The 25,052-nt window shown below is 41.3% G+C and overlaps 1 protein-coding gene across 2 annotated transcripts in view; it reads right to left on the bottom strand.

Annotated features, from left to right (window-relative positions):
- The window catches only part of NEK10 (NIMA related kinase 10), a 171,286-nt gene that overhangs the window by 142,349 nt on the left and 3,885 nt on the right, over positions 1-25,052 (bottom strand). For both annotated transcript variants that reach the window (XM_043540909.1, XM_043540908.1), the window contains exons 2-7: positions 19,649-19,760; positions 19,228-19,288; positions 16,017-16,150; positions 14,176-14,274; positions 6,157-6,241; positions 4,920-4,961 (exon numbers count right to left, since the gene is read on the bottom strand). In XM_043540909.1, the coding sequence (XP_043396844.1) occupies positions 4,920-4,961; positions 6,157-6,241; positions 14,176-14,274; positions 16,017-16,150; positions 19,228-19,288; positions 19,649-19,722 (495 nt within the window). In that variant the 5' untranslated portion in view covers positions 19,723-19,760. The remainder of the gene's footprint in view (positions 1-4,919; positions 4,962-6,156; positions 6,242-14,175; positions 14,275-16,016; positions 16,151-19,227; positions 19,289-19,648; positions 19,761-25,052) is intronic.

The following is a 25,052-nucleotide window of genomic DNA, read 5'->3' as shown; positions in this document are numbered from 1 at the left end:
TTAACTTCTCTATACACTGAAGAGGAGGTTCCAAAAACTTGGTGTGGATGAGCTATGGCTGATATTCTACCACCTGTTTTGTTCAGCAAATTCACATGAAGCGAAGCACATCACATCAAGAATATGCAATGATACATGTAATAATAGTACGACCTAGCTCTTATATACTGTTTTTCATCAGCAGATCTCAAAGTGCACTACAAAAGGAGGTCATTGTTTAAATTCCCATGACAACTTTGAAAGTTTGAGCCTTACTGTTTAATATTTTTCCAAGACAATTTCAAAGCATGGAAAAACCATTCACCCCTCCAATCCAAAGCCACCCCCACAGTACACTGCCATACTGAGAACCCCAAAAGTTCAAAAATAGTAAATCAGACCACAAAAAATTATGAGATTGGTCCAAAAACTATGAGTTTTTTTTAATTAAGGGTAAAATTTTCCAGAACTCCTATATGACTTTCGGAGCCCAAGTCCCCTTTTCACAACAGACCTAAGTACTTAGAAGCCTAACTCTCACTGAAAGTCAGTGGGACTTGGGCTCGTAAGTGCCTATACCACTTTTGAAAACAGGACTTAGGCTCCTAAGTCACGTAGATGGTTTTGAAAATTTTACAATAAATTATGGTTTTTGGTCTGCTGATTCTTGAACTTCCCCAGGCCTCCTCCAATGTATGTTTGACAGGTACAGTGCTGGCAGTTCACAAATTTATCTGTAACATGATTTTGACTCCTGATGTAGGAGATTTCACTAACAGACCCTTCCAACATCAGTGGTCCCATTGTGCTAACTATTGTACAAACACATAGTAAGAGAGCTACTGCCCAGAAGACACTGAAATCTAGTGCAAAGCACAACATCACATTTATGATGTGGGAGCTGGAACTGGGACCCACTAAACTCATCTCATATGGGAACCACCAAACATCCATTAGATGGGAACAATTTTTAATTCCTGCTGAACTGGACAGGTGTCAAACAAACTAGTGACCTATAAGTGAAAAGCTCTATAATGTATTAGCAGCGCCCCAAGGCATCCAGTCCCTCGTTAATGCTAATGTTACACCACACAGAATAAGGATTGCTTTCTTGAAAGATAAGTGTATTAAATTAAGTTCTGATTTTTGGAGCAAAATCTCCTACACATTTCTCTCAGACTCACAAACATTCATGAAGTGCCACACTTTATTTTTAATGGGATAGTTCCCATTAATCAAAGAAGAAACACTAAAAATGCAACAATGAAACAGTGTCAACATAACATCTACATTCACTTCTAAATACAATGTTTTGTAATACAAAATCACTCGAACATTGATTCCAGGCTGCTTAAACTAATTTTTATATTACATACATATATAGTTCCGAAACACACATCCAATGTGGGTCAGCCGCAGAGAAAGAACTACAGTCTCCAGGTCCATAGCACAAGCTTCTTCCACTTCAGTCACAGGAGTAAATGGTGGGGAGAGCTTATATTATCCTCTGTATGGAACAGCCAGAGAGACTCAACACTTACTTGTCCGCTGGGTTGCACAAATATTTGTGAGACAGCAATCAAATGCTAAGCATCAGATTTTTTGCTTCTGTTCCACACTAGAAGAGCAGAATATGGCTTAGTTGTTACTGATAGCTTAGCTAAATGTATAGAGCCCTGCAAATATCCATGGACCACGTTTGCGGGGACCACGTTTGCGGATCACGGATGGATGCAGAGCCACATTTTATATCTAGAGCCCTGCAAATCTGTGGATAGCCGCATTATAATAGCAGATATCCACATCCATGGATGCAGATAGCTGCGGATCAGATGTGGATACAAATTTTGTATCCGTGCAGAGCTTTATAAATGTACTAATGCCCATTTGGGTCATCTCCAGCAACTGAACTGGGCAACCTCTGGATCTAACAACATGAGCCACAACACCTGAGCTAACACACCAGACACCCTAGCACAGAAGACACAGCAGAATCATAAATTTCTACATGTGGTCTAGCTAGCCACTGGAGAGTGAACAAAACCTTACTATATTAGTGTGGATTACATAAGCGACTAATTTGGCATGTTCCTTCTAAAAGACTGAGGCTAAGTGGATGAAACATGGCTCTTTCATATTAAATATCCAGGATCTATTCCCAGCTCTGCACCACCCTCTTTTGGGAGTAAGCTAGCCCATTCCAAGCCCCTTGAAGGCACAGGTGGGGTTGTTGGCAACTTGCAATCCTATTTCATGTGGACTAACAGCCACTAGGGGTTATGCTGGGGAAAAATGAATCCGATCATGGTACGGTCTGCAATAGCAGGTGTACTTTTGGGTGCATTTGTTTTTCATTTGGCACATAATGCTATTCAAACATCCCAATACCTAAACAGTGACCTGAAACTATTCTGTTAGTACAGTGTTGGGTTCCTATGAGCAGCTAATGAGGGGAGGGATAGCTCAGTGGTTTGAGCATTGGCCTGCTAAACCCAGGGTTGCGAGTTTAATCCTTGAGGGGGCCATTTAGGGATCTGGGTCAAAAATTGGGGATTGGTCCTGCTTTGAGCAGGGGGATGGACTTAAATGACCTTCTGAGGTCCCTTCCAACCCTGATATTCTATACTGCAAACTGTATGATGACTATTTCAGGTAAACTGAGCAATTTTACTTCTGATCTTAGACTGGGGCTTGACATCAGGTTTCCAAAGGTGAAGAACTGAACTATTGTATCACCATTTAGCAGAGACTGCCAGATCACATTGTTCAGACTGCCAAAGCCAAAATGACTTTAAAAGCTTTTAAATCATACAGCAAATAACTACAATGAGGAACACAACAAGAACATATAGTAGAGGAGAGAGCTTGAATTAATTAGAAACTTCATTTTAAGGCTCAGCATTTCTGATATCAATAATTTAGTGACACTCAGTGTACCAGATGTTTCCTGGACAAAGGCATATTTGCATCTAAAATGAGAAAATTTCTCATAATGAGACACAGTCAAGGGTTATGCTACAAACCAAGTTGAAATGTGCAGTGCTTTTGTGGTGTGTACCAGTATCTGGTAAGACTATTACCAATCATTGTCTGTTTTAAGAAGAATCTCTGCCATGAGTTTACTCTTTTAGACTGCTGCCTTAAGTAAGATGAGTGCAATTTTCTTTCAAACAACCAGCTAGCTACACAATTTAAATGTCATAGAATATTGATGAGCCAGCACATAGTAATGATTTCAGAATCCAAAGTTTTAGACAGGTCTCCATATGACTTTTATGAAAGCTATTGGGAGGAAATATGGGGGCTATAAACATATAACCCAAAACAGCATATCCTAGGGTTTCAGTCTTTCACAATCTGTGCTGGAAGTTCACAATCACTTATGATTTCTTTTCTCTAGAAGCAAAATTAACAGAGTGGATCCTCACTAATACCAGTTTACTAATCTGCACACCCATACTTCACACACAAAACCTCTGAGCCTCTACTAACCTCTCAGCAACAACTTAGTAACTGAGTGCTGTAGTGAAATATCATACTGCTAAGATTTCATTTCTAAAAATAATTCACCTTTAGGCAGAGACCAAGCCTGAAATATTCACACAGAAGGTGAAAGTTTCAGAAAGCTATGAGCAAGTGAAAACGGGCTTGAATGAAAACTATTATGTAATTTTAACTATAAGCAGTGCAACTGCTGCCCCTATAATACAACACACAGTACATAGCCGCACTGTTGCCATTAGACTAATGGATTTAATGGTGTAAAAAAAATAGCAATAACTTCTGACATTTGGAGATATCTGTATGTGGGCAATTTGATGTGACAGTAAACACTTGAGCAAACTTCACTGTGAACCTTAAGAGCTAATATTTTAAACCCTGAGCATAAAGGGAGTCTAATCGAGAGGAAGGATTCAATACCAACACCAAGATAGCACGAGTGGGACGCACAAATGTACTCTCAAGTGAGAGTTTTACTCTTTGAAATTGATTTTGTTTAGATTTGGAGAGCCAATGCGGGCACAGTGGGAGCAACAGACATGCACCCATGACCAACAGTCAAACAATTTTAGCTTTTTTACCAGGATTCCATTTTTACTTCCCACAAAATGGAAAATGAAAACTTTTAACATAAGACGCATTACAAAGGCTTTTTGGCTTCCCTGGATCTTCAGACTAAATTAATCAACGCTGTATTCCAGAATGCTAGCTTCTGTGTTCCAAACAGTTGTATCATCACATAATATGTGCTACCCTTTTTGTCTGCAAGAATTAAACCTGGACAAATAAAAACTATTTTGTGCAGAACAAAAAATAATATTATGCATTTTGATTTTTTTCAAAATTATATTTCTGTTTATTTTGTCCTTTTCACAACAACTGCCCAGAGACTTTTCTTTTAATTTACCATGACCAAAGTCACATCCAGCAACATGGAATGCTATGCAAGGGAAGCAACAATATAAAAAAAACCAAAACCTGACAGACTTCATTAATTAAAGCACAGCAATCTGTGAAAAACAGTCCTTTCAGTGTGCTTTTATTTCAGACTAATAGTGTTTCTGTCACTTTTGTTATTCCTTCAGAGAAGTCAGTTGGGGACTTTACACACCCTTCCCTCAAAATCCTAGAACTTATTCTCATGAGTGAGCCAAACATGTGTTGACCTTTAATAGTCTTTTTCACTTTAGCAAACTAGCTACTGGCTAATCCAATTAGCTGGAAGAAAATGTCATTGGTGCACCCTACTAAACTACATGTACAGTTGCTTTGGGCATAATGGGTAACCACATGTACTTACCCAGGTGCTAATCGGAGAACAAATTTATTTCTCTCCATGTGCCAACAGAATAACACTTTTACAATACATTTCATTCTTTCCTTTGCAAAAACAAACTATTGTGTAAGATAAGAGACAAAAACAATAAAGAATATTTTACCTGGGCTAGGTTTTCAATCCCACCCAGGTTATGGAGCACTTCCTGAACAAAAATAAAGAAGAAAACTAATTAAGTTTGTCATAACACAAACACTGGGACAAATGAGTACTTTAATATAAATGGCCTATTTTTGGCAGTGCTGAGCTCTCCCAAAGCACAGTGGAGTTAATGGAATTTGTGGGTGACTGGCACTTTCAAAAATCAGGCTGCTTACATTTAATTTTGAACATCTGAAAATTGGGACAATAATGTATGATTAAGCTACAGAATGCATGGAACTGCAGTATGCTGAAGCAAATAGCTTAAGTTTCTAAAGAGGATTGGAGATATGGAACCATAGAAATGTAAGACTGGAAGGGACCTCAAGAAGTCATCAAGTCCAGGCACATTGCACTGTGGCAGGACCAAGTAAACCTAGACTATCCTTCACCAGTGTTTGACCAATCTGTTTAAAAACCTCCAGTGATGGGGATTTCCTAATCTCCCTTGGAAGCCTATTCCAGAGTTTAACTACCCTTAGAGTAAGTTTTCCATAATAGCTAACCTGAATCTCCCTTGCTGGAGATAAGTCCACTACTTCTTGTCCTACCTTCAGTGAACATGAAGAACAATTGATCACAGTCCTCCTTATATCAAAGTCCTTAACGTATTTGAAGACTGTTATCAGATCCACCGTCAATCTTCTTTTTTCAAGACTAAACATGCCCAATTTTCTTAAACCTTTTTAACCCATATGAAGAACAATCTATAATCATAACAGGTAGGATACTATTAATGGCACCCAGTCATCATATTTCAGAATACCAGATGATCACCAGTGGGAACAGGATGGTATTTCCCCCAATTTTATAGTTTTCTACAATTAATGCATTTGCATTGCGAGGGTTCTATATGTCTCTCTACAGAGTTGGCCAGTATCAGGAACAGGATTCTTAGACTCGACTGTTCATCTCTTCTGCTATAGCAATTCCTACGTTCTTATTAAGACTTAATGACTATAGATACTGTACAGGAAATATCAGAAGTTGAATAAATGTATTCTGCAAAAGGCACATGTATACAGCAAAATGTTTGTATCAACTGCAACAGTTTTGCAGTTTCAGTACTCTTACTTGGTTAAACTTTCACTACTGGAGTTTTGTTGAATGTTTGTAGTTTACTGTTATGTTTTCATATTACATATATAGTTTATATGTGTTCTGTCTTTCAATAAGAAATGATATTTTGGCAAACCAACCTGATAGCATGGATCCCTCATTAATAATCTCAGACAGATTAGTACTCTCAGGAAATGGATGGATGGGGCTCGATTAACCCACTCCCTGTAGCAGAAACATCAAAAATATCCAGTTATAAACCCGAGGCAATAACAAATGCGTAACAGTGAACATACATAATACAGTTTTTCATTTTGGTCATGAGTCATTATGAGATTAAGCATATTTTAACAAAACAGCATATTTTAATACTACTTGTATTCAAGCACAATAAATACAACTTAGCTGACACAATATGAATTCCCTGTGAACACATTAGATTTCATTAAACTGCACATTACTAACTATCACTTGTTACACCTAATAGACACAATATTCAATCAGGCCCTAATCCAGAAAAGCACATGCTGATCTTTAAGCACAAGTAGTCCCCCTGATTTCAATAGGACTGCTCGTGTGCTTAAAGTGAAGCACCTCGACACAACAGTACGACCAAGTTCCAGGACTGAGTATCACTGAGCTATAACTTTTCAAGATAGGATACAAACAAATGGTTTTCCATTGTCTATGAAAGTTATATATTCTATATTCTTATAAAAAAAATCTTTAGACACCCCCCCTCCACACACACACACCGTTTTATAGATAGATACACACTCCATATACATAAGGGGTGAGTATCTATCTATATCTCTCTATAAAGGGATGTGTATCTGTATTTCTCTGGACAAGTTATCCAGAAACAGAAGAAGCCTACGTGATATGGCAGTTCTCTTCCCTTGTTATCATTTGCTGTTGGGAATTAAGCCAACGGCTAAAAATATTTTGATAAAAATAACGGCTGTGCTGTAATAGATGCAAATAGAACTCCAGCATCAACTTATTTGGGACAGCCTCTTTGCATCCCAGCTCTGTTAAGAGTAGTGGCTCTATCCTAGGTTCTCACACTTGCCTCCCCAGAAAAGTGGTGCTTTGCTTTCAAGGAGAATTGATGGCTCGCACAGAATGCTTTTGCAAGGTGTGGGGGGGGGGATTGTGCTTTGTAAATAAAAAATATTATTATATGCTGTAAAATGACCTCTATTCTCTGTTTGGCAATAGTGTGTGGAATAGAAGAGGAGTGCTCTTCAGCATGCCTTAAGAAGTGATTCCTTAAAGTCTCAGTTTTTCAGGAGGCCTAGATCCCTGACAGAATCCATAGGCTTTAAGAGGGCAATCTGTCTCTCATGTTCCCCTGCAGGGGTAGTAGTTATCCAATGCAGCCTCTAGAGCAGTGGTTCTTCACCTGGGGTGCTCTCATCCCCTGGGGGTGCGAGATACCCTTTCTGGGGGTGCGAGATAGGTCAGATTTTTTTTGAAGGTAAATCATCGAAAACACAAATTAAGCACAGGCAGGCAAGTACAACTACTTTGTTTCATCAAACCTATGTATCTGTTAACATTATACATTTTTTAATGATTACTGTAATATACAAACAAAAAATATATCTAGGTTTAAAGAACTGACCTATTTCAACGATTTTTGATAAGGGATGCGAGAACATATTTTGATTTTTGATAAGGGGTGCGAGAACGTATTTTGAAAACCAAAGGGGTGCAGGCTGTAGTAAAGGTTAAGAACCACTGCTCTAGAAGCTTTGACCTTCTGCAATGGCAGTTGTTCTAAAGAGAGGCTGTCAACATACTAGTAGCAATGTACTTATAAAAGAGCATGTAATCCCCTTGTGACTGCACTTGTGTTACTGGTTTCACAGGGCTATTAATATATGCTATCATTATTAACCTTATCCAGGTCTTTCATTTTCAATACAAGGTACTAACTTCATTATAGCATCATCAAAGGGATGGAAAAACAAAAAAGTCAGAAATAATTAGGTATGTCGCAATGCATAAATAGTGTTTGGAAAGAGATAACATACGGTTTCCTTGAATTATCAGCAAATGAAGTTGTCTCATTAGAGTTCCTCTACAGGAATACAATGACACATTGCACTGTACCCAAAATAGAAGGGGGCTAAAATTTTCAAAAGTGCCTAAGTGAATTGAGAGTATAAGGCCTGGTCTACACTATGAGTTTATGTTGGATTTAGCAGCGTTAAATCAAATTAACCCTGCACCCATCCACCCAACGAAGGCATTTTTTTTTTGACACAAAGGGCTCTTAAAACCGATTTCTGTACTCCTCCCCAACAAGGGGATTAGCGCTGAAATCGACATCGCCATTTCAAATTAGGGTTAGCGTGGACGCAATTCGAAGGTATTGGCCTCCGGGAGCTATCCCACAGTGCACTATTGTGACCGCTCTGGACAGTGCTCTGAACTCGGATGCACTGGCCAGGTGTACAGGAAAAGCCCCGGGAACTTTTGAATCTCATTTCCTGATTGGCCAGGCGAGCTCATCAGCACAGGTGACCATGCAGTCCCAGAATCGCAAAAGAGCTCCAACATGGACCGAACGGGAGGTATTGGATCTGATCGCTGTATGGGGAAAGGAATCCGTGCTATCAGAACTATGTTCCAAAAGACGAAATGGAAAAACATTTCAAAAAATCTCCGAGGCCACGAGGGACAGAGGCTACAGCAGGGACGCAACACAGCGCAGCGTGAAACTTAAGGTGCTCAGACAACTGTACCTGAAAACCAAAGAATCAAATGGACGCTCTGGGACAGAGCCCCAGACATGCCACTTCTATGCTGAGCTGCATGCAACTCTAAGGGGGGCTGCCACCACTACTCTACCCCTGTCCATGGACTCCAATGATGGAGTACTCTCCGCCACACCTGAGGATTTTGCAGATGGGGAAGATGAGGTCCTAGGAGGAGGACGAGCTTGAGAAGAGCACACAGCACACCATTCTCCCCGACAGCCAGGATCTTTTTATCACCCTGAATGAAGTACCCTCCCAACCCAACGAAGTCGGAGAAGGGACCTCTGGTGAGTGTACCTTTTTAAATATAATACATGTTATAAAAGCAAGTGTTTTTTAATGATTAAGTAGCCCTGAGGACTTGGGATACATTCATGGCCAGTACAGCTACTGGAAAAGTCCGTTAGCGTGTTTGGGGATGGAGCGGAAATCCTCCAGGGACATCTCCATGAAGCTCTCCTGGAGGTTCTCTAAAAGCCTTTGCAGAAGGTTTCTGGGGAGAGCAGCCTTACTCCGTCCTCCATGGTAGGACACTTTACCACACCATGCTAGTAGCAAGTAATCTGGTATCATTGCATGACAAAGCCTGGCAGCGTGTGGTCCCGGTGTTTGCTGGCATTCAAGCAACATCCGTTCTTTATCTCACTGTGTTATCCTCAGGAGAGTGATATCGTTCATGGTAACCTGGTTGAAATAGGGAAATTTAATTAAGGGGACATTCAGAAGTGGCCGTTCCTACTGGGCTGTTTGCTTGTGGCTGAAAAGAAATCCTCTCCGCGGTTAGCCACGCGGTGGGGGCGGGGGGTCATTGTCACTGAGCTGTTCGCGTTTGGCTATCAGGGATCTTCCCTGATACCAGCCACGCAGTGGGGTGAGGGGTAAAGCAATCATCCCAGAGATTTGGAGTAGGGGTGGGGGGTTAGTTTGCTTTCTGCTGCTGCAGAAAACCGCAGCACTAAATGGAAAAGGAGTACTTGTGGTACCTTAGAGACTAACAAATTTATTTGAGCATAAGCTTTCGTGAGCTACAGCTCACTGAATGGCCAACTCAACGTGCTTTGCTTGGTATGGGAGAGGAGGGCGCTGCTGTTATGAAGTTTGCAGAAGCCAAAAGACTATGGCTTACCATGGCAGCCTCTAAGCCGAATTCTGTTGCCTGGCACTGCGTGTGTGATCTCTAACACCAAAGCTGCAAGCACTCAATATAAGATGCAAAATGCGACCTTGTACCAAAATCACATGTGCTATGTAATGTGAATAGTGTTGTTCACTGTGAAAGAGGATAGCCATTGTTCTGTAAAATGTATTTTTTTAAATACTTCACTCCCTTTTTTTTCTTCAGCAGCTGCAAATGTTTCAAGCCTCCCTCCTCCGTCCCAAAGGCTATCTCAGATAAGGTGGCGAAAAAAACGCACGCGCAATGAAATGTTCTCTGAGCTCATCCAGTCGTCTGGCACTGACAGAGCTCAGCAGAATGTGTGGAGGGACACAATGGCATAGTACAGGAAAGTGGCCGATGAACGTGAGGAGAGGTGGCAGCAGGAAGATCAGAGGAGGCATGAGGCAACGCTGGGGCTACTGCAGGATCAAACGGACATGCTCCGGCATCTGGTGGAGGTTCATGAACGGCAGCAGGATCACAGACTGCCGCTGCAGCCCCTGTTTAACTGCCCTCCCTCCTCCCCAAGTTCCATAGCCTCTTCACCCAGATGCCCAAGAACGTGGGGTGGGGGGAGGCTCCGGGCACCCAACCACTCCACCCCAGTGGACAGCCCAAGCAACAGAAGGCTGTCATTCAACACGTTTTAAAGTGGCCTTTTCCTTCCCTCCTACCCCCCACCCGGGCTACCTTGTGAGTTATCTCCCTATTTTTATAATCAATTAATAAAGAATATATGTTTTTTAAACGATAGTGACTTCATTTCCTTTGCAAGCAAGCTGTGAGCGAAGGGGGGAGGGCGGGTGGCTTTCAGGGAATTTAGAGTCAACCAAGGAGGCGGGTTTTCATCAAGGAGAAACAAACAGAAGTGTCACACAGTACCCTGGCCAGTCATGAAACTGGTTTTCAAAGCTTCTCTGATGCGCAGCGCTTCCTGCTGTGCTCTTCTAACCGCCCTGGTGTCTGCTGCACAAACTCAGCGGCCAGGTGATTTGCCTTAACCTCCCACCCCGACATAAACGTCTCCCCCTTACTCTCACAGAGATTGTGGAGCACACAGCAAGCAGCAATAACAGTGGGAATATTGGTTTCGCTGAGGTCTGAGCGAGTCAGTAAACTGCGCCAGTGACCCTTTAAACATCCAAATGCACACTCTACCACCATTCTGCACTTGCTCAGCCTCTAGTTGAACAGCTCCTTCCTACTGTCCGGGGTGCCTGTGTACGGCTTCATGAGCCACGGCATTAAGGGGTAGACTGGGTCCCCAAGGATAACTATAGGCATTTCAACAACCCCAACAGTTATTTTCTGGTCTGAGAAGTAAATCCCTTCCTGCAGCCGTTCAAACAGACCCAGAGTTTCTGAAGATGGAAGCGTCATGAACCTTTCCCGACCATCCCACGTTGATGCTGATGGTCCCTTATGATCCACCAGTGCTTGCAGCACTATTGAAAAGTACCCTTGCAGTTTTGTACTGGCTGCCCTGGAGGTCCAGTCCCAACATAGGGATATGCGCTCCATATATAGCCCCACCACAGTTAGGGAATCCCATTGCAGCAAAGCCATCCACTATGATCTGCACATTTCCCAGAGTCACTACCTTTGATAGCAGCAGCTCAATGATTGCGTTGGCTACTTGCATCACAGCAACCCCCACAGTAGATTTGCCCACTCCAAATTGATTCCCGACTGACTGGTAGCTGTCTGGCGTTGCAAGCTTCCATGGGGCTATTGCCACTTGCTTGTGAACTGTGAGGGCTGCTCTCATCTTGGTATTCCTGTGCTTCAGGGCAGGGGAAAGCAAGTCACAAAGTTCCATGAAAGCGCCCTTAGGCATGTGAAAGTTTCAGAGCCACTGGGAATTATCCCAAACCTACAACACTATGTGGTCCCATCACTCTGTGCTTGTTTCCCGGGTTCCACAGCATGAGCCTGCCCCAGTAACACCATGATCTCCAAATTGCTGGGGACCGCAGTTTTAGAGAAATCTGTGTTCATGTCCTCATCACCGCGCTGCCGTCGCCTCCTCGCCTGGTTTTTCAGGTGCTGGTTCTGCATAAACTGCACGATAATGCGCGAGGTGTTTACAATGGTCATAATTGCTGCGGTGAGCTGAACAGGCTCCATGCTTGCTGTGCTATGGCGTCTGCTCGGGCAATCCAGGGAAAAGGGCGCGAAACAATTGTCTGCTGTTGCTTTCATGGTAGGAAGGAGAGTTGACTGATGACATTTACCCATAACCACCCACGACAAATTTTTGGCCCCATCAGGCATTGGGAGCTCAGCCCAGAATTCCAATGGGCAGCGGGGACTGCGGGAACTGTGGGATAGCTACTCACAGTGCACCGCTCGGAATGTCGACGCTTGCCACGGTACTGTGGACTCACACCACCGAATTAATGTGCTTAGTGTGGACACATGCACTTGGCTTTTTACAATCTGTTCCCAAAAATCGACTTCGTAAAATTGGAGTACTTTCATAGTGTAGACATGGCCCAAGTCCCATTTTCAAAAGTGACTTAGGCACATAGGAACCTAAGCCTATGTCTACACTAGGAGAGCTTTTCCTGGTATAGCTATATCTCTGTACTCTACCAGCAAAGTGCTCCTCGTGTGGATGCAGCTATACCAGCAAAGCTGCACTTTTACTGCCATAGTTTATTCCACACACTGCCCTGAGCACAATAAGATATACTGGCAAAAGTGTAGTTTTGCCAGTATAACTGCCTCTGCGCTAGGGGTTTCTGTCAATACAGCTGTGTTGGTCAGGAATGACTCCTGGAAGAGCTATGTCAGCCCAGAAGACTGCAGTGCAGACATGGCCAAAGTCCCATTGCAAGGAGACTTAGCCTCCTAAGTGCATAAAACACTGCTGAAAATGAAAAGTAGGACCAGACTTACAAAGGTATTTACATGTCTAAAGATGCAGATAGGCATCTAGTGGAATTTACAGAAGGTTCTAAGCAAGTTAGGTTCCTAACTCCCACTGACTTTCATGATTTTCAACGGGAGATGGGTGACTAACTTGGTTAGGTTCTTTGAAAATCCCCCTAGACATCTAACTGGAGCTTTAGGTGCCTAAATACCTTTATAAATCTGGCCTTAAAACTCCTAAATCACTTGTATGTTTTTTGAGAGTTTTGCCTGGGATTTAAATAGAAAATTTTGTTTAAATATAAAATATACATTTCTTTCAGAAAATAAATCTCAGTGCCCATATTTTCTTGAATGTCTTTCACTTATTTCTGTAAAGATCTGTGAGACTAGAACCCAGGTCTGTGGAGCCTGGGATGGCTGACATTCCCATATTGCCATTGGAGAGGATGGCGGGGGACATGCAGAGCTACATCTATTGAGCACAGTGACGGTTAGGCACTGCAGGAAGTACTGCTCAAAGGGTCTAGAGTGACAGCACCCTGCAGCCCTCTGATTGGCCAAATGCAATATTTAATCCTGGAGGGCACTCCAGGAAGTTTCCTGGACAAAACACAGAGACTTCTGGCCTTTGGCAACTCCAGACTGCATCTTGCTTCTGATCTCAAATCTCTAACCCCAGCCTGACTCTGACCCTGGCTCTTGTCTCCTGATTCCATCCTGGTAAATAACTCTAACAACCAGTCTCAGACCCCAGCCTGACTCTCACTCTTGCTTATTGATCATGGCTCTAGCAATTACTCTGATCCCTACCTTGGCCATCCTTACCTCTGGACACGAGCCCAGCTGTGACTGTTAGGCCAGTCCTTACAATTTCATGAGAAGTGTTGATCTAATTCTATGAGAAATGGTATGAAAAGGGTTTCCCCTCTATCAGCCTTCAATGGTCAAGTAAGTATGAGTAGTTTTACAGTGCTGATGCAATTGAAATGAGTAAAATGTCATTGGAGCCTGTTTTTTCTGTAGATGGGCATGCCATCAATAACAGGGGAAATCAAAGAATCGACTTCCAACAAAAAAATTACAGAATTTTAAGACAACAGGTTCGCAGTGTGTAAATGAACTCAGGAAGCAGAGAAGTATTATCATCATCTGCCCAGATTTAGACTGGGAGACCCAGGTTTTTTTATATTAAAGATCTCCCAGCTCCATATTGTAAAACCAACAGTTTCTATACCACAGGGACTGTTGCTGACGTGTACAAGCCACACCTTACTCTCTCTTCTTGGATCCCTGCCTAATCCAAGCAAATGAGTAGTCTCCTCTATTACAGACCTACATGTATCACATGGTCTTACCTGCAGATAAGTCTGTTCTTAACCAAAGCTGTAAAGATCTCTTGAAACTGTTTGTGTTGAGCGTGCTTGCTAAAATGTCTCTCATTCCTGTAGTTCATACTGCGGGGGCCGGGGAAGAAAAATGAAGTTTTGTTAATTACATTGTAGTAGATAGATTACTGAAAGTCAATGAGGAGAAAACAGACTTTATTAGCAGACAGTTAATTGTTGAGATTATAATAGTGTATGATAACAAACTGTTTGACTAACATGACTACTACTTTTATTTAAATTAGCATTTAGCAGATCTCAACAGCATATGCAGCAGCAAGTGGGAGCAGCCATTCGGTAACTGCCTTCATACACTGTCACTACTGGTATTGTGGCTCCAGCTCTGCCCCTCTTTTTTTACTCACTGAAAGATAACACTTTCAGATGTATTAACAGTATTAAAAAATACCATAAGGTAAAACCAAATTACTTAAAAGAAACACCAACTGCAAAACGCATACAGAAAAAGCTAAACACATGATTCTGAACTGCTGACTTAATGCATGATCCTAAGTCGCATGGTCCCAATCTTACTCCAGTGCCCACCCTATTGTCTACCATCACTTTTTGTTATGTAGTGTTGAATGTATGGTGTAAGCTTTATGGGGCAGCAACAGTGCCTTCTGTCTGGAAAGCATGATGCACGCTTGAAGTGTTACATAAATAACAATGACAAACGAGAGTGAAGTGGCACGGAACCATTTTGGGCCAATGACAGGGACCAGACAGTCATGAAGAAAAGGTCTTGAAGGACAATAATTCATAATAATTAAACACACGTGCTATTAACCTAAATGTTTAGAAGATGTAGCACTTTTTAGCAGAAGCAGAATTAATCTGACATAACAGGGGTTTTTGAAGGTTAAAAAAAGCCATATTTCATCTTTCTGACATTTCCTAATGATGTTAGATTTAGATATGTTTTAATATTTTATATTATGTTTTAAAAATTAATTAAAATGAAAACAGTGAGATCTCAATTATTCAACTCTCATTTAGCTAAGAGGTCCAATGTGTCTGCCAAGGTTTGAACAAAGCTTCTAAACTCTGAAAGATTGGTGCTTCTGTCCTCCAAATCTTAGCAGCTGCACATGTCTTCTATCCTTTGAAGAGGAAGCCCAACAGACTTTGAAGAATGTGCTCAGGATCCCCTGATTATCCAACCTCCTGATTCTCCTGATGTTGTGTGTGCTCGTTCTCTTGCACAGCCACGACACTTCTACACAGTACAACCCTGATGATATAACAAAGCATTTCAACCACTTAAATGGAATACGTTCAACTTTTCAGCTAGCATGGCTGGCAGAACTTTCTTAACCATATACATTTAAATAATGGGTGCCCCTAAGAACACACAACATCAGAAGAACACATCAGATTCTACCTTAGGTATCTTATGATTCCTTCCTGTGTTTATAACAATGCAAATAAAAAAATCCTTAATGGAACAGCAATCTGAACTGCCAAACTGCCCTTGGGAAACCTTTAATCTGATTATTTATTGTATTTTGCAAACCACACATCTATTCTTTCCTTTAGAAGTGAATATGTATGATTTAATATGTCCTTCAAACATTTACCACTTAAAAAGCATGAGATTCTGCGGTTGCAAGTATCAATTATACCTTTAGCACTGTTAACCTCACCTTTGCTATTTTTTAAAAATCCATCATTAATAAGATAAGAAGAAAAACTGTTGTAAATTTAAAGGTGTGATTTAAACCCACGGAAGCAGAGTTAGGATTAGAACTCCAAGTTCATGCTCCATCCATACTTTGCATATTTGATTAAAAGAAAGGTACAATCTTTACCTAAAGTTTTCAAGCTCAACAGCTTCAGTTGATTCTTGCCATTGACCTCGGCTTCTTTGTCCATTAGTCTTGTTGGTGTATTGTTCTGACTTGGTCATAGTATTTTGAGCAGTTTCAAAATTAATGGCTGGGAGCTGCAAATGCAAGGGAGGCTGTGCATAAGGCAAACAGTATATAGGAAGTAATCAAGCAGAGAAAAGCTTTTGTCTTCTCAAATTCTTATTGGGATTTCAGATACTGTCTAATTTAAGATCCAACAATTGCCATTATAAAGGTAATGCATACATCACACAATACAAACAAAGATATTTTAATGCTCTGATCCAACGCAGTGCTGGATCAAACTGGTAGATGAACAAATATGACAAATTTTGAGATCAGTGACCCTCCAGGCCAGCCTGCTACAGGTTGTATTAAACCACTGACATTATACACTGTTTCAGAAATGTTACTGTCAATCCCACTTACACAGCTGCACAGAGGTACAATATTTTCTGTCACTTTAGAGGTCTATCTGTATTAGGTGACTCAGCCATTTCAACTTTAAATGCTAAGTATTTCTACCACCCTTAGAACAACACTTCCTCAGCTCCTGTCCCCTAATGCCCCTACTCTACTTGTGCTACATTGATGACATCTTCATCATCTGGACCCATGGAAAAGAAGCCTTTGAGGAATTCCACCATGATTTCAACAATTTCCATCCCACCATCAACCTCAGCCTGGACCAGTCCACACAAGAGATCCACTTCCTGGACACTACGGTGCTAGTAAGCAACGGTCACATAAACACCACCCTATACCGGAAACCTACTGACCGCTATTCCTGCCTACATGCCTCCAGCTTTCTCCCAGACCACACCACACGATCCATCGTCTACAGCCAAGCTCTACGATACAACTGCATTTGCTCCAACCCCTCAGACAGAGACAAACACCTACAAGATCTCTATCAAGCATTCTTACAACTACAATACCCACCTGCTGAAATGAAGAAACAGATTGACAGAGCCAGAAAAGAACCCAGAAGTTACCTACTACTGGACAGGCCCAACAAAGATAAAGCAAAACGCCACCAGCCATCACCTTCAGCCCCCAACTAAAACCTCTCCAACGCATCATCAAGGATCTACAACCTATCCTGAAGGACGACCCATCAGTCTCACAAATCTTGGGAGACAGGCCAGTCCTTGCCTACAGACAGCCCCCTAACCTGAAGCAAATACTGACCAGCAACCACACACCACACAACAGAACCACTAACCCAGGAACCTATCCTTGCAACAAAGCCCGTTGCCAACTGTGTCCACATCTCTATTCAGGGGACACCATCATAGAGCCTAATCACATCAGCCACACTATCAGAGGCTCATTCACCTGCACATCTACCAATGTGATATGCCATCGTGCCAGCAATGCCCCTCTGCCATGTACATTGGTCAAAGTGGACAGTCTCTACGTAAAAGAATAAATGGACACAAATCAGATGTCAAGAATTATAACATTCATAAACCAGTCGGAGAACACTTCAATCTCTCTGGTCACTCGATTACAGACCTAAAAGTGGCAATACTTCAACAAAAAAACTTCAAAAACAGACTCCAAGGAGAGACGGCTGAATTGGAATTAATTTGCAAGCTGCATACAATTAACTTAGGCTTGAATAGAGACTGGGAGTGGATGTGTCATTACACAAAGTAAAACTATTTCCCCATGTTTATTTCCCCACTCCCACCCCCCACTGCTCCTCAGACGTTCCTGTTAACTGCTGGAAATGGCCCACCTTGATTATCACTACAAAAGGTTCCTCCCCCCGCCCCCAGCTCTCCTGCTGGTAATAGCTCATCTTAAGTGATCACTCTCCTTACAGTGTGTATGATAACATCCATTTTTTCATGTTCTGTGCGTATATAAATCTCCTCACTGTATTTTCCACTGAATGCATCTGATGAAGTGAGCTGTAGCTCACGAAAGCTTATGCTCAAATAAATTGGTTAGGCTTTAGGGTGCAACTAGTACTCCTTTTCTTTCTTCCACCCTTAGTTACTGTAAGGATGTCTACACCTACTAGCTTGATTTGTGTAAACAGGTGCAGTGTATCCACACACAACACTCCCTCCAACCATTGCTATCCATTGTGATAGTATCCTGGAGAGTAATTTTTCACATTTTAGAAATCTGAGAGATGCAGCTAGCTGCCTCATAGCTTGCAAACTTCAGCCTCAGTAAAGCAAATACATAGCCCTGTATGTTACAAAGAATTCTCTGGATCAATTCTCCATACCTTTGTACAGCATTGGCAATGGATTTACAAGCAGTAAGGATGCTCCTTGCTATGTTACATATCAAGCTACATTGGGCTTTGGATGGATTTCTCAGCACTGCCTCCAAAATGTCAGTACTTTCAGCCATGCCACAGCAGTCAATCCCATGAAAATCATGTTGAATAGAATGTAGAACAAGAGAAATGGGCCATCCAGCTAGACCCAGAGTAACACCCACAATTAGGTGGATTCACTTGAAGTAGGGATTAATATGATTTTCCCAATTTAAAAAATATATATATTTTTTCAAACGGTAGAGAGAAGTCCCAACAGGGAGTGGGGGGAAAGAGGACTTTGCTACAAACACTAGAAAACTTATAAGCAGATAACTACCAGTGTAATCAATTTTCTTGACATAGTTTTAACCTCAAGTTTTCATTCTCTAAACACTATTTATACATGATGGAATTGTTTACTTGTGGTTTTGCATCCTTCACTTCCTTTCATCATGTTATAATTAACCTGCCTCTTGCTGAAAATGGGGACTACTTCCTCATGACATTATCAAAGGGTGTGGAAAAAGACAAAGTTGGTAAACTGTTTAACTTTAAATAAAACTGTCACTGCATAAACTCTGCTAGATATGCTGACACAGCAAAACAAATGAAGATAACTTTGCTGCTTTTTAAAAAAATGAATATGACATACCAGCATAAAAAGCTGATTGATTTAATTCCTTTACACTGTGTAAATGGGATTTTTCCTAGAGAAAAACTCTGCTATTGCCAAAAAAATAAAAGTTTCTAGTGAATTGAACTGCACATGAGCTCACTAAAACTTCTTTGACTATTTCTCACAATGCACAAAATTCACACTGACTACCACAATTATTATTTTGCATGATCATACAACTGTTCAGCATGTTGAATAATGACTACTAAAAATACCTGCTGTTTGCTTGACTGGACATTTAAAAGAGACCGAAGTCTTTTAAGATCAGAGTAATCCCTAGGATAAAACATAATAATGTATCTATTAATAACTCATTAGACAAAGTTATTTATAACCATGTCAACAAGTAGTCTGCTCAATATAAACAAGGTCAATTTGTGTGATCAACATTGGTGAGAGAAAAGGCAATTCTCTGGCATTGCCTTAGTAGTCTATTGTTTTATTTTTGCATACAGAAGTTTCATAACCATTGATTTGTTTCTCCAGAAGGCCTGAAATCACCAAAGGTCTAAATAAACTCTCTGACCAGAGTAACAGTTGCCATGTGTATAGAGTATTTAACTTTGGCAAATGGTACAAATTCCAGAAAGTCACTGTTGAGGTTCAAACAAACTAAACCATTATCAGATACTATACCTTGCAGTGATCCCTTGAGGTTTTTTATCGGTTCCTTTTTCTGTGCTCTTCACCTTTTTGTCTTGATCAGGCATTGTAAAACATCAATACTGCAGAATTAACATCTCATTCCCTTAAAAATAAAGTGGACGACAAAATACAATTGTGCTATAATGACAGCAAGTAATAGCACACAGTAGAACCAACTTGAGAAACCAAGGTGTGAAAAAGAATAGATGCACTGTATGACCAACCTGAGACACTAGGTTTTAAACAGAGGACATCCCTTAAAATACAGGACATAAAAGACAAGATAAGTAAGTCCTGGCTCCTAAACACCTGTTTTTTGGTAAGAGGATAGAGAGGACGAAGAGGGATCCCAAGTAACTTGCTACCACCATCCATTTTTACTGGCTTGTTCCCTCCTCCAGCATATTATTATTTCTTGCTGTGGATTTGGCTGTTTACATTATGGTAGTGCCACGAGGCCCCCCCTGTTGTGGACCCTGCTGTGCTAAGTGATGCTGGGGGAGGTAGATGAAGGCAGTTGGAAACCAAGCTCACCCTACAGTGGTGGCGCCTGTCCTGCGGGATTGGGATTGGCTCTCCAACTCCAGGTATTACGACCGGGCACACAGGGTTGCGGCACCACTGCAAGTTAGACTGGCTGCTCCTCCGCATGATGATAGGGTGGTTGGGCCAAACCTGAGTGGTGCTGTGACCCCATGAGCCAGGTTGCAACTCCTGGAAAAGGGAGCCAAGACCAGCCCCACAGGACAGCACTCACTGCTGCAGGATGAGCTCATTCTCCAACCCCCTTTCACTGGGCCACCGCCCCTCCCACTGGGCCGGGATTAGGGTTGTGGGGCTGGGGCTGGGGGTGTGTATATGTAATGATGGGTCACAAAAAAAGACAAAATGCAGTTGGTCGTTGGCCTTACTAAAAGTTTGGAAACCACTGTGCTATGCCATAATGACATAGTCAAGACTAGAAAAAATATCAACTTGCCAACGAGAGTAGGAAGTTTTCCAAAGCTAGTGCCATCAGTTTCTACAGATTCTAAACTCTCTCTCTCAAAAAAAATCTAGGGGTGAAATCCTGGCCCAACTGAAGTCAATGGCAAAACTCCCATTGGGACCAGGATTTCACCCTCACTTTTAGCCTTTATGAGTGATACGAAAACCTTACAAATGAGAGGGAGGCTATGACAGCTTCAGAGGCAGCAGTGGTAGTGGCCCAAGAATGGAAGAAACAATGAAAATGACTTGATGTGGAAGCTGCGCATGTACATTATCCTGGAGTAATTATGAATTAATCCAGGTTAAACTAAACGGAAGGAAACAAAAACAGGTCTGCAACAAGGGTCCTTGATTCCAAAAGCACAGTCTTTAAAAACTTAAGGGAATTAGCTAAGGTTGTTGATTGGACTGAAGAACTCAAGCGTCTGAATGTGGAGGAGGCTTAGAACTATTTTTAGGCAAAGTTGCAGAAGCTATCTGAAGCTTGGATCTCAAACAAGGGGAAAACAGTTCTCAGTGAAGGGTTGCAGGCCAAAGTGGACATACATACATCTCAAACAGGTTATTAAGAGAAAGCAGAAAGCCTACAAGTAACTGAAGACTGGAAGAATCAGCAAGGAAAGCTACCTCTTGGAGGTCAGAAAGTGCAGAGGAAAAGTGAGAACTGCCAAAAGCAAAGCAAAGTTGGACCTTGCAAAGGAAATTAAAAACAACAGTAAAAGATTATATAACCAAATAAATAAAAAGAAAACAAGGAAAGAAGAAGTGGGACCGCTAAGCACTGAGGATGGGGTGGAGATTAAAGATAATCTAGGTATGGCCCAATACCTAAATGAATACTTTGCCTCAGTTTTTGATAAGGGTAATGAGGAGTTTACGGGTAGTGGCAGGGTGGCTAATGGACATGAGGCTACAGAAGTAGAAATAACCACATCTGAGGTGGAAGTCAAACTCAAACAGTTTAATGGACCAAATTGGGAGGGGCCTGGATAATCCCCATCCACGAATATTAAAGGAACTGGAACGTGAAATTGCAAGCCCTATAGCAAGGATTTTTAATGAAATAGAATGAAATTTAATAGTACAAAGTGATGCACTTAGGGACTAACAACAACAATTTTTGCTATAAACCGCTATAAACAGTTGGAAGTGACAGAGGAGGCGAAGGACCTGGGTGTATTGGCTGATCACAGGATGACTATGAGCCACCAATGAGATGCAGACGTGAAAAAGGCTAATGCAATCCTAGGATGCATCAGGTGAGGTATTTCCAGAAGAGATTGTGAAGTGTTATTGCCATTATGCAAGCCACTGCTGAAACCTCATCTGGAATAGTGTGTGCAGTTCTGGTCTCCCAGAAACTTAAGAAAGATGAATTCAAACTGGAACAGATGCAGAGAATGGCTACTAGGATGAGGTAAACCTTATGAGAGGAGACACAAGGAGCTTGGCTTGTTTAGCCTGACAAAAAGAAGGCTGAGAGAAGATATGACTGCTCTCTAGATATAAATCAAAGGGATAAATACCAGGGAAGGAGAATAATTATTTAAGTTATGTGCCAATGTTACCACAAGAATAAATGGATATAAACTGGCCATCAACAAGTTTAGGCTTGAAATTAAATGAATGTTTCTTACCATCAGAGGAGTGAAGTCCTAGAACAGTCTTCCAAGGGGACCAGTGGGGGCAAAAAAATCTAACTGGCTTCAAGACTGAGCTTTATAAATTTATAGAGGGGGTGGTATGTTGAGATTGCCTACAATGGCATATGGCCCATCTTCGACTACTAGTAGCAAATATCCCCAATGGATGGAGATGGGGCGCTAGATAGGGAGGGCTCTAAGTTACTACAGAAAATTATTTCCCAGCTGTCTGGCTGGTGAGTTTTGCAACATGTTTAAGGGTCTAACTGATCACCATATTTTGGGTTGGGAAAGAATTTTCCCCCAGGTCAGATTGGCAGAGACCATGGAGGAGAGGTCGCTTTCCTCTGCACCATGGGGCACAGGTCACTTGCTGGTTTAAACTAGAGTAAACGGCAGATTCTCTGTAACTTTAAGTCTTTAAATCATGGTATGAGGACTTCAGTAATTCAGTCAGAAGTTATAGGTCTATTACAGGAGGAGGTGGGTGAGGTTCTGGAAAGAGAATCCAAGATGTTTTTAGTAACATACGTATAGCAATGTGTTCACTGCAACATACAAATTTTTAAATTGAGAGTGTCAGAAAGTCAGGGACTACAAAAAAGGTAGATCTCATTAAGGGAATGCCCAATTCAGCTCTGAATAAAAGTCCAGCTTTCTGCCCAGTTCACAGAGATATGAACCTTGGCAATAAATGTACAGGCCCAATCCTACTAGATGAGCGTGGTCAGCGTATGTCAGGAGGTTGTCGGACTTTACAGGATTGGGCCCAAGGACAGGAAGGAGTGGAAATTAGAAGAGAACTGAACAGCTGATTTGAGAAAGTCCTGAGAGTCGCTTATTTATTTGCCTTTGTTATTTCATTGCTTTTATTTTTCTTTTGTGGTCATGGCTGCCTGTCAGTAAGTCACTACTTCAAAATATACAGGACAGATTATTTTTTCTGCCATCTCCTATAGCTAATATTTATCACAAAAGGATTTATTTTTCTTCCTTGACAACCTGATACATGTACATATTTTCCTTTTATATTAACAGATGGCATGCACCACGGGGTAGGCATCACAGAGCTTTGACAATATGAATTATCACAGTGACAAGCTAGTAAACAAAAGAACCTTAACTTTGAATTAGTTATTAAATGCAAACAAAAAGACAAAGTGATGGTATGGTTGGCATTTTAAATGTATAGCAATCAATATACTTTTTTTAAAAAGTAACAAACTAGCTATATACCAATATAATGCCCAAAGGTTAGAAAAAAAGGATGAACCCTGACATGGGAAGTATCAAAGATACTGCTCTGCAACTCTGAGCTCTCTGCTTCTTTTCCAGTTAGAATGGTTGGGGCCACTTCTTCTACAATACCCAGAGAAAGAAAGTTAAACTGTGGGCCCTGTGGACAATGTTTGCCAAGCTCATGTATACATTTAGGCATTCTTCAAGAGCAACTCATCTATTTTCAATGAGTTTTGCAAACTGTATCAATCTAGAAGTCTTCACATTCATTTACGTCAAGTATTTTTACAGATCAGCAGGTATAATTGTATTAATATTTAATTTGGATTAATCATTTATTTAGAGTTGTTTTGATATTGTATATTAGAGCAAACCTGATACTAATAAACAACACTTAGCACTTCTTTGGTCAGAAGTCTCCAAAGTGTTTTACAAACATTGCTGAAGTCTCACAACACTCCTGTGAGATATGGAAGTATTAACATAAGAACATAAGAGCAGCCCTACTGGGTCAGACTAAAGGTCTATCTAGCCCAGTATCCTGTCTTCTAACACTGGCCAATGTCAGGTGCCCCAGAGGGAATGAACAGAACAGGTAATAAAGTGATCCATCCCCTGTCGCCCATTCCCAGCTTCTGGCAAACAGAGGCTAGGGACACCATCCTTGCCAATAGCCATTGATGGATCTATCCTCCATGGACTTATATAGTTCTTTTTTGAACCCTGTTATAGACTTGGCCTTCACAACATCCTCTGGCAAAGAGCTCCACAGATTGACTGTGCGTTGTGTGAAAAAAAGACTTCCTTTTGTTTGTTTTAAACCTGCTGCCATTAATTTCATTTGGTGACCCCCAGTTCTTGTGTTATGAGAAGGAGTAAATAACACTTCCTTATTTACTTTCTCTGCACCAGTCATGATTTTATAGAATTCAATCATATCTCCCCTTAGTTGTCTCCTTTCCAAGCTGAAAAGTTTCAGTCTTATTAATCTCTCCTCATACAGAAGCCATTCCATACCTCTAATAATTTTTGTTGCCCTTTTCTGAACCCTTTCCAATTCTAATATATCTTTTTTGAGATGGGGCAAACACATCTCCATGCAGTATTCAAGATGTGGGCGTAACGCGGATTTGTATAGAGGCAATATGATATTTTCTGTCTTATTATCTATCCCTTTCTTAATAAAAAGAAAAGGAGTACTTGTGACACCTTAGAGACTAACCAATTTATTTGAGCATGAGCATAAGCATAAGCTTTCAGATGCATCCGATGAAGTGAGCTGTAGGTCACGAAAGCTTACGCTCAAATAAATTGGTTAGTCTCTAAGGTGCCACAAGTACTCCTGTTCTTTTTGCGAATACAGACTAACACGGCTGCTACTCTGAAACCTTTTCTTAATGATTCCCAACATTCTGTTCACTTTTTTGACTGTCGCTGCACATTGAGTGGATGTTTTCAGATAACTATCCACAATGACTCCAAGATCTCTTTCTTGAGTGGTAACAGCTAATTTAGACCCCATC

This window comes from Chelonia mydas, chromosome 2, assembly GCF_015237465.2.
Source record: "Chelonia mydas isolate rCheMyd1 chromosome 2, rCheMyd1.pri.v2, whole genome shotgun sequence".
Lineage (NCBI taxonomy): Eukaryota > Metazoa > Chordata > Testudines > Cheloniidae > Chelonia > Chelonia mydas.
The sequence above is the reverse complement of the archived record's forward strand: the minus strand, read 5'-3'. Positions and strand labels throughout refer to the sequence as shown.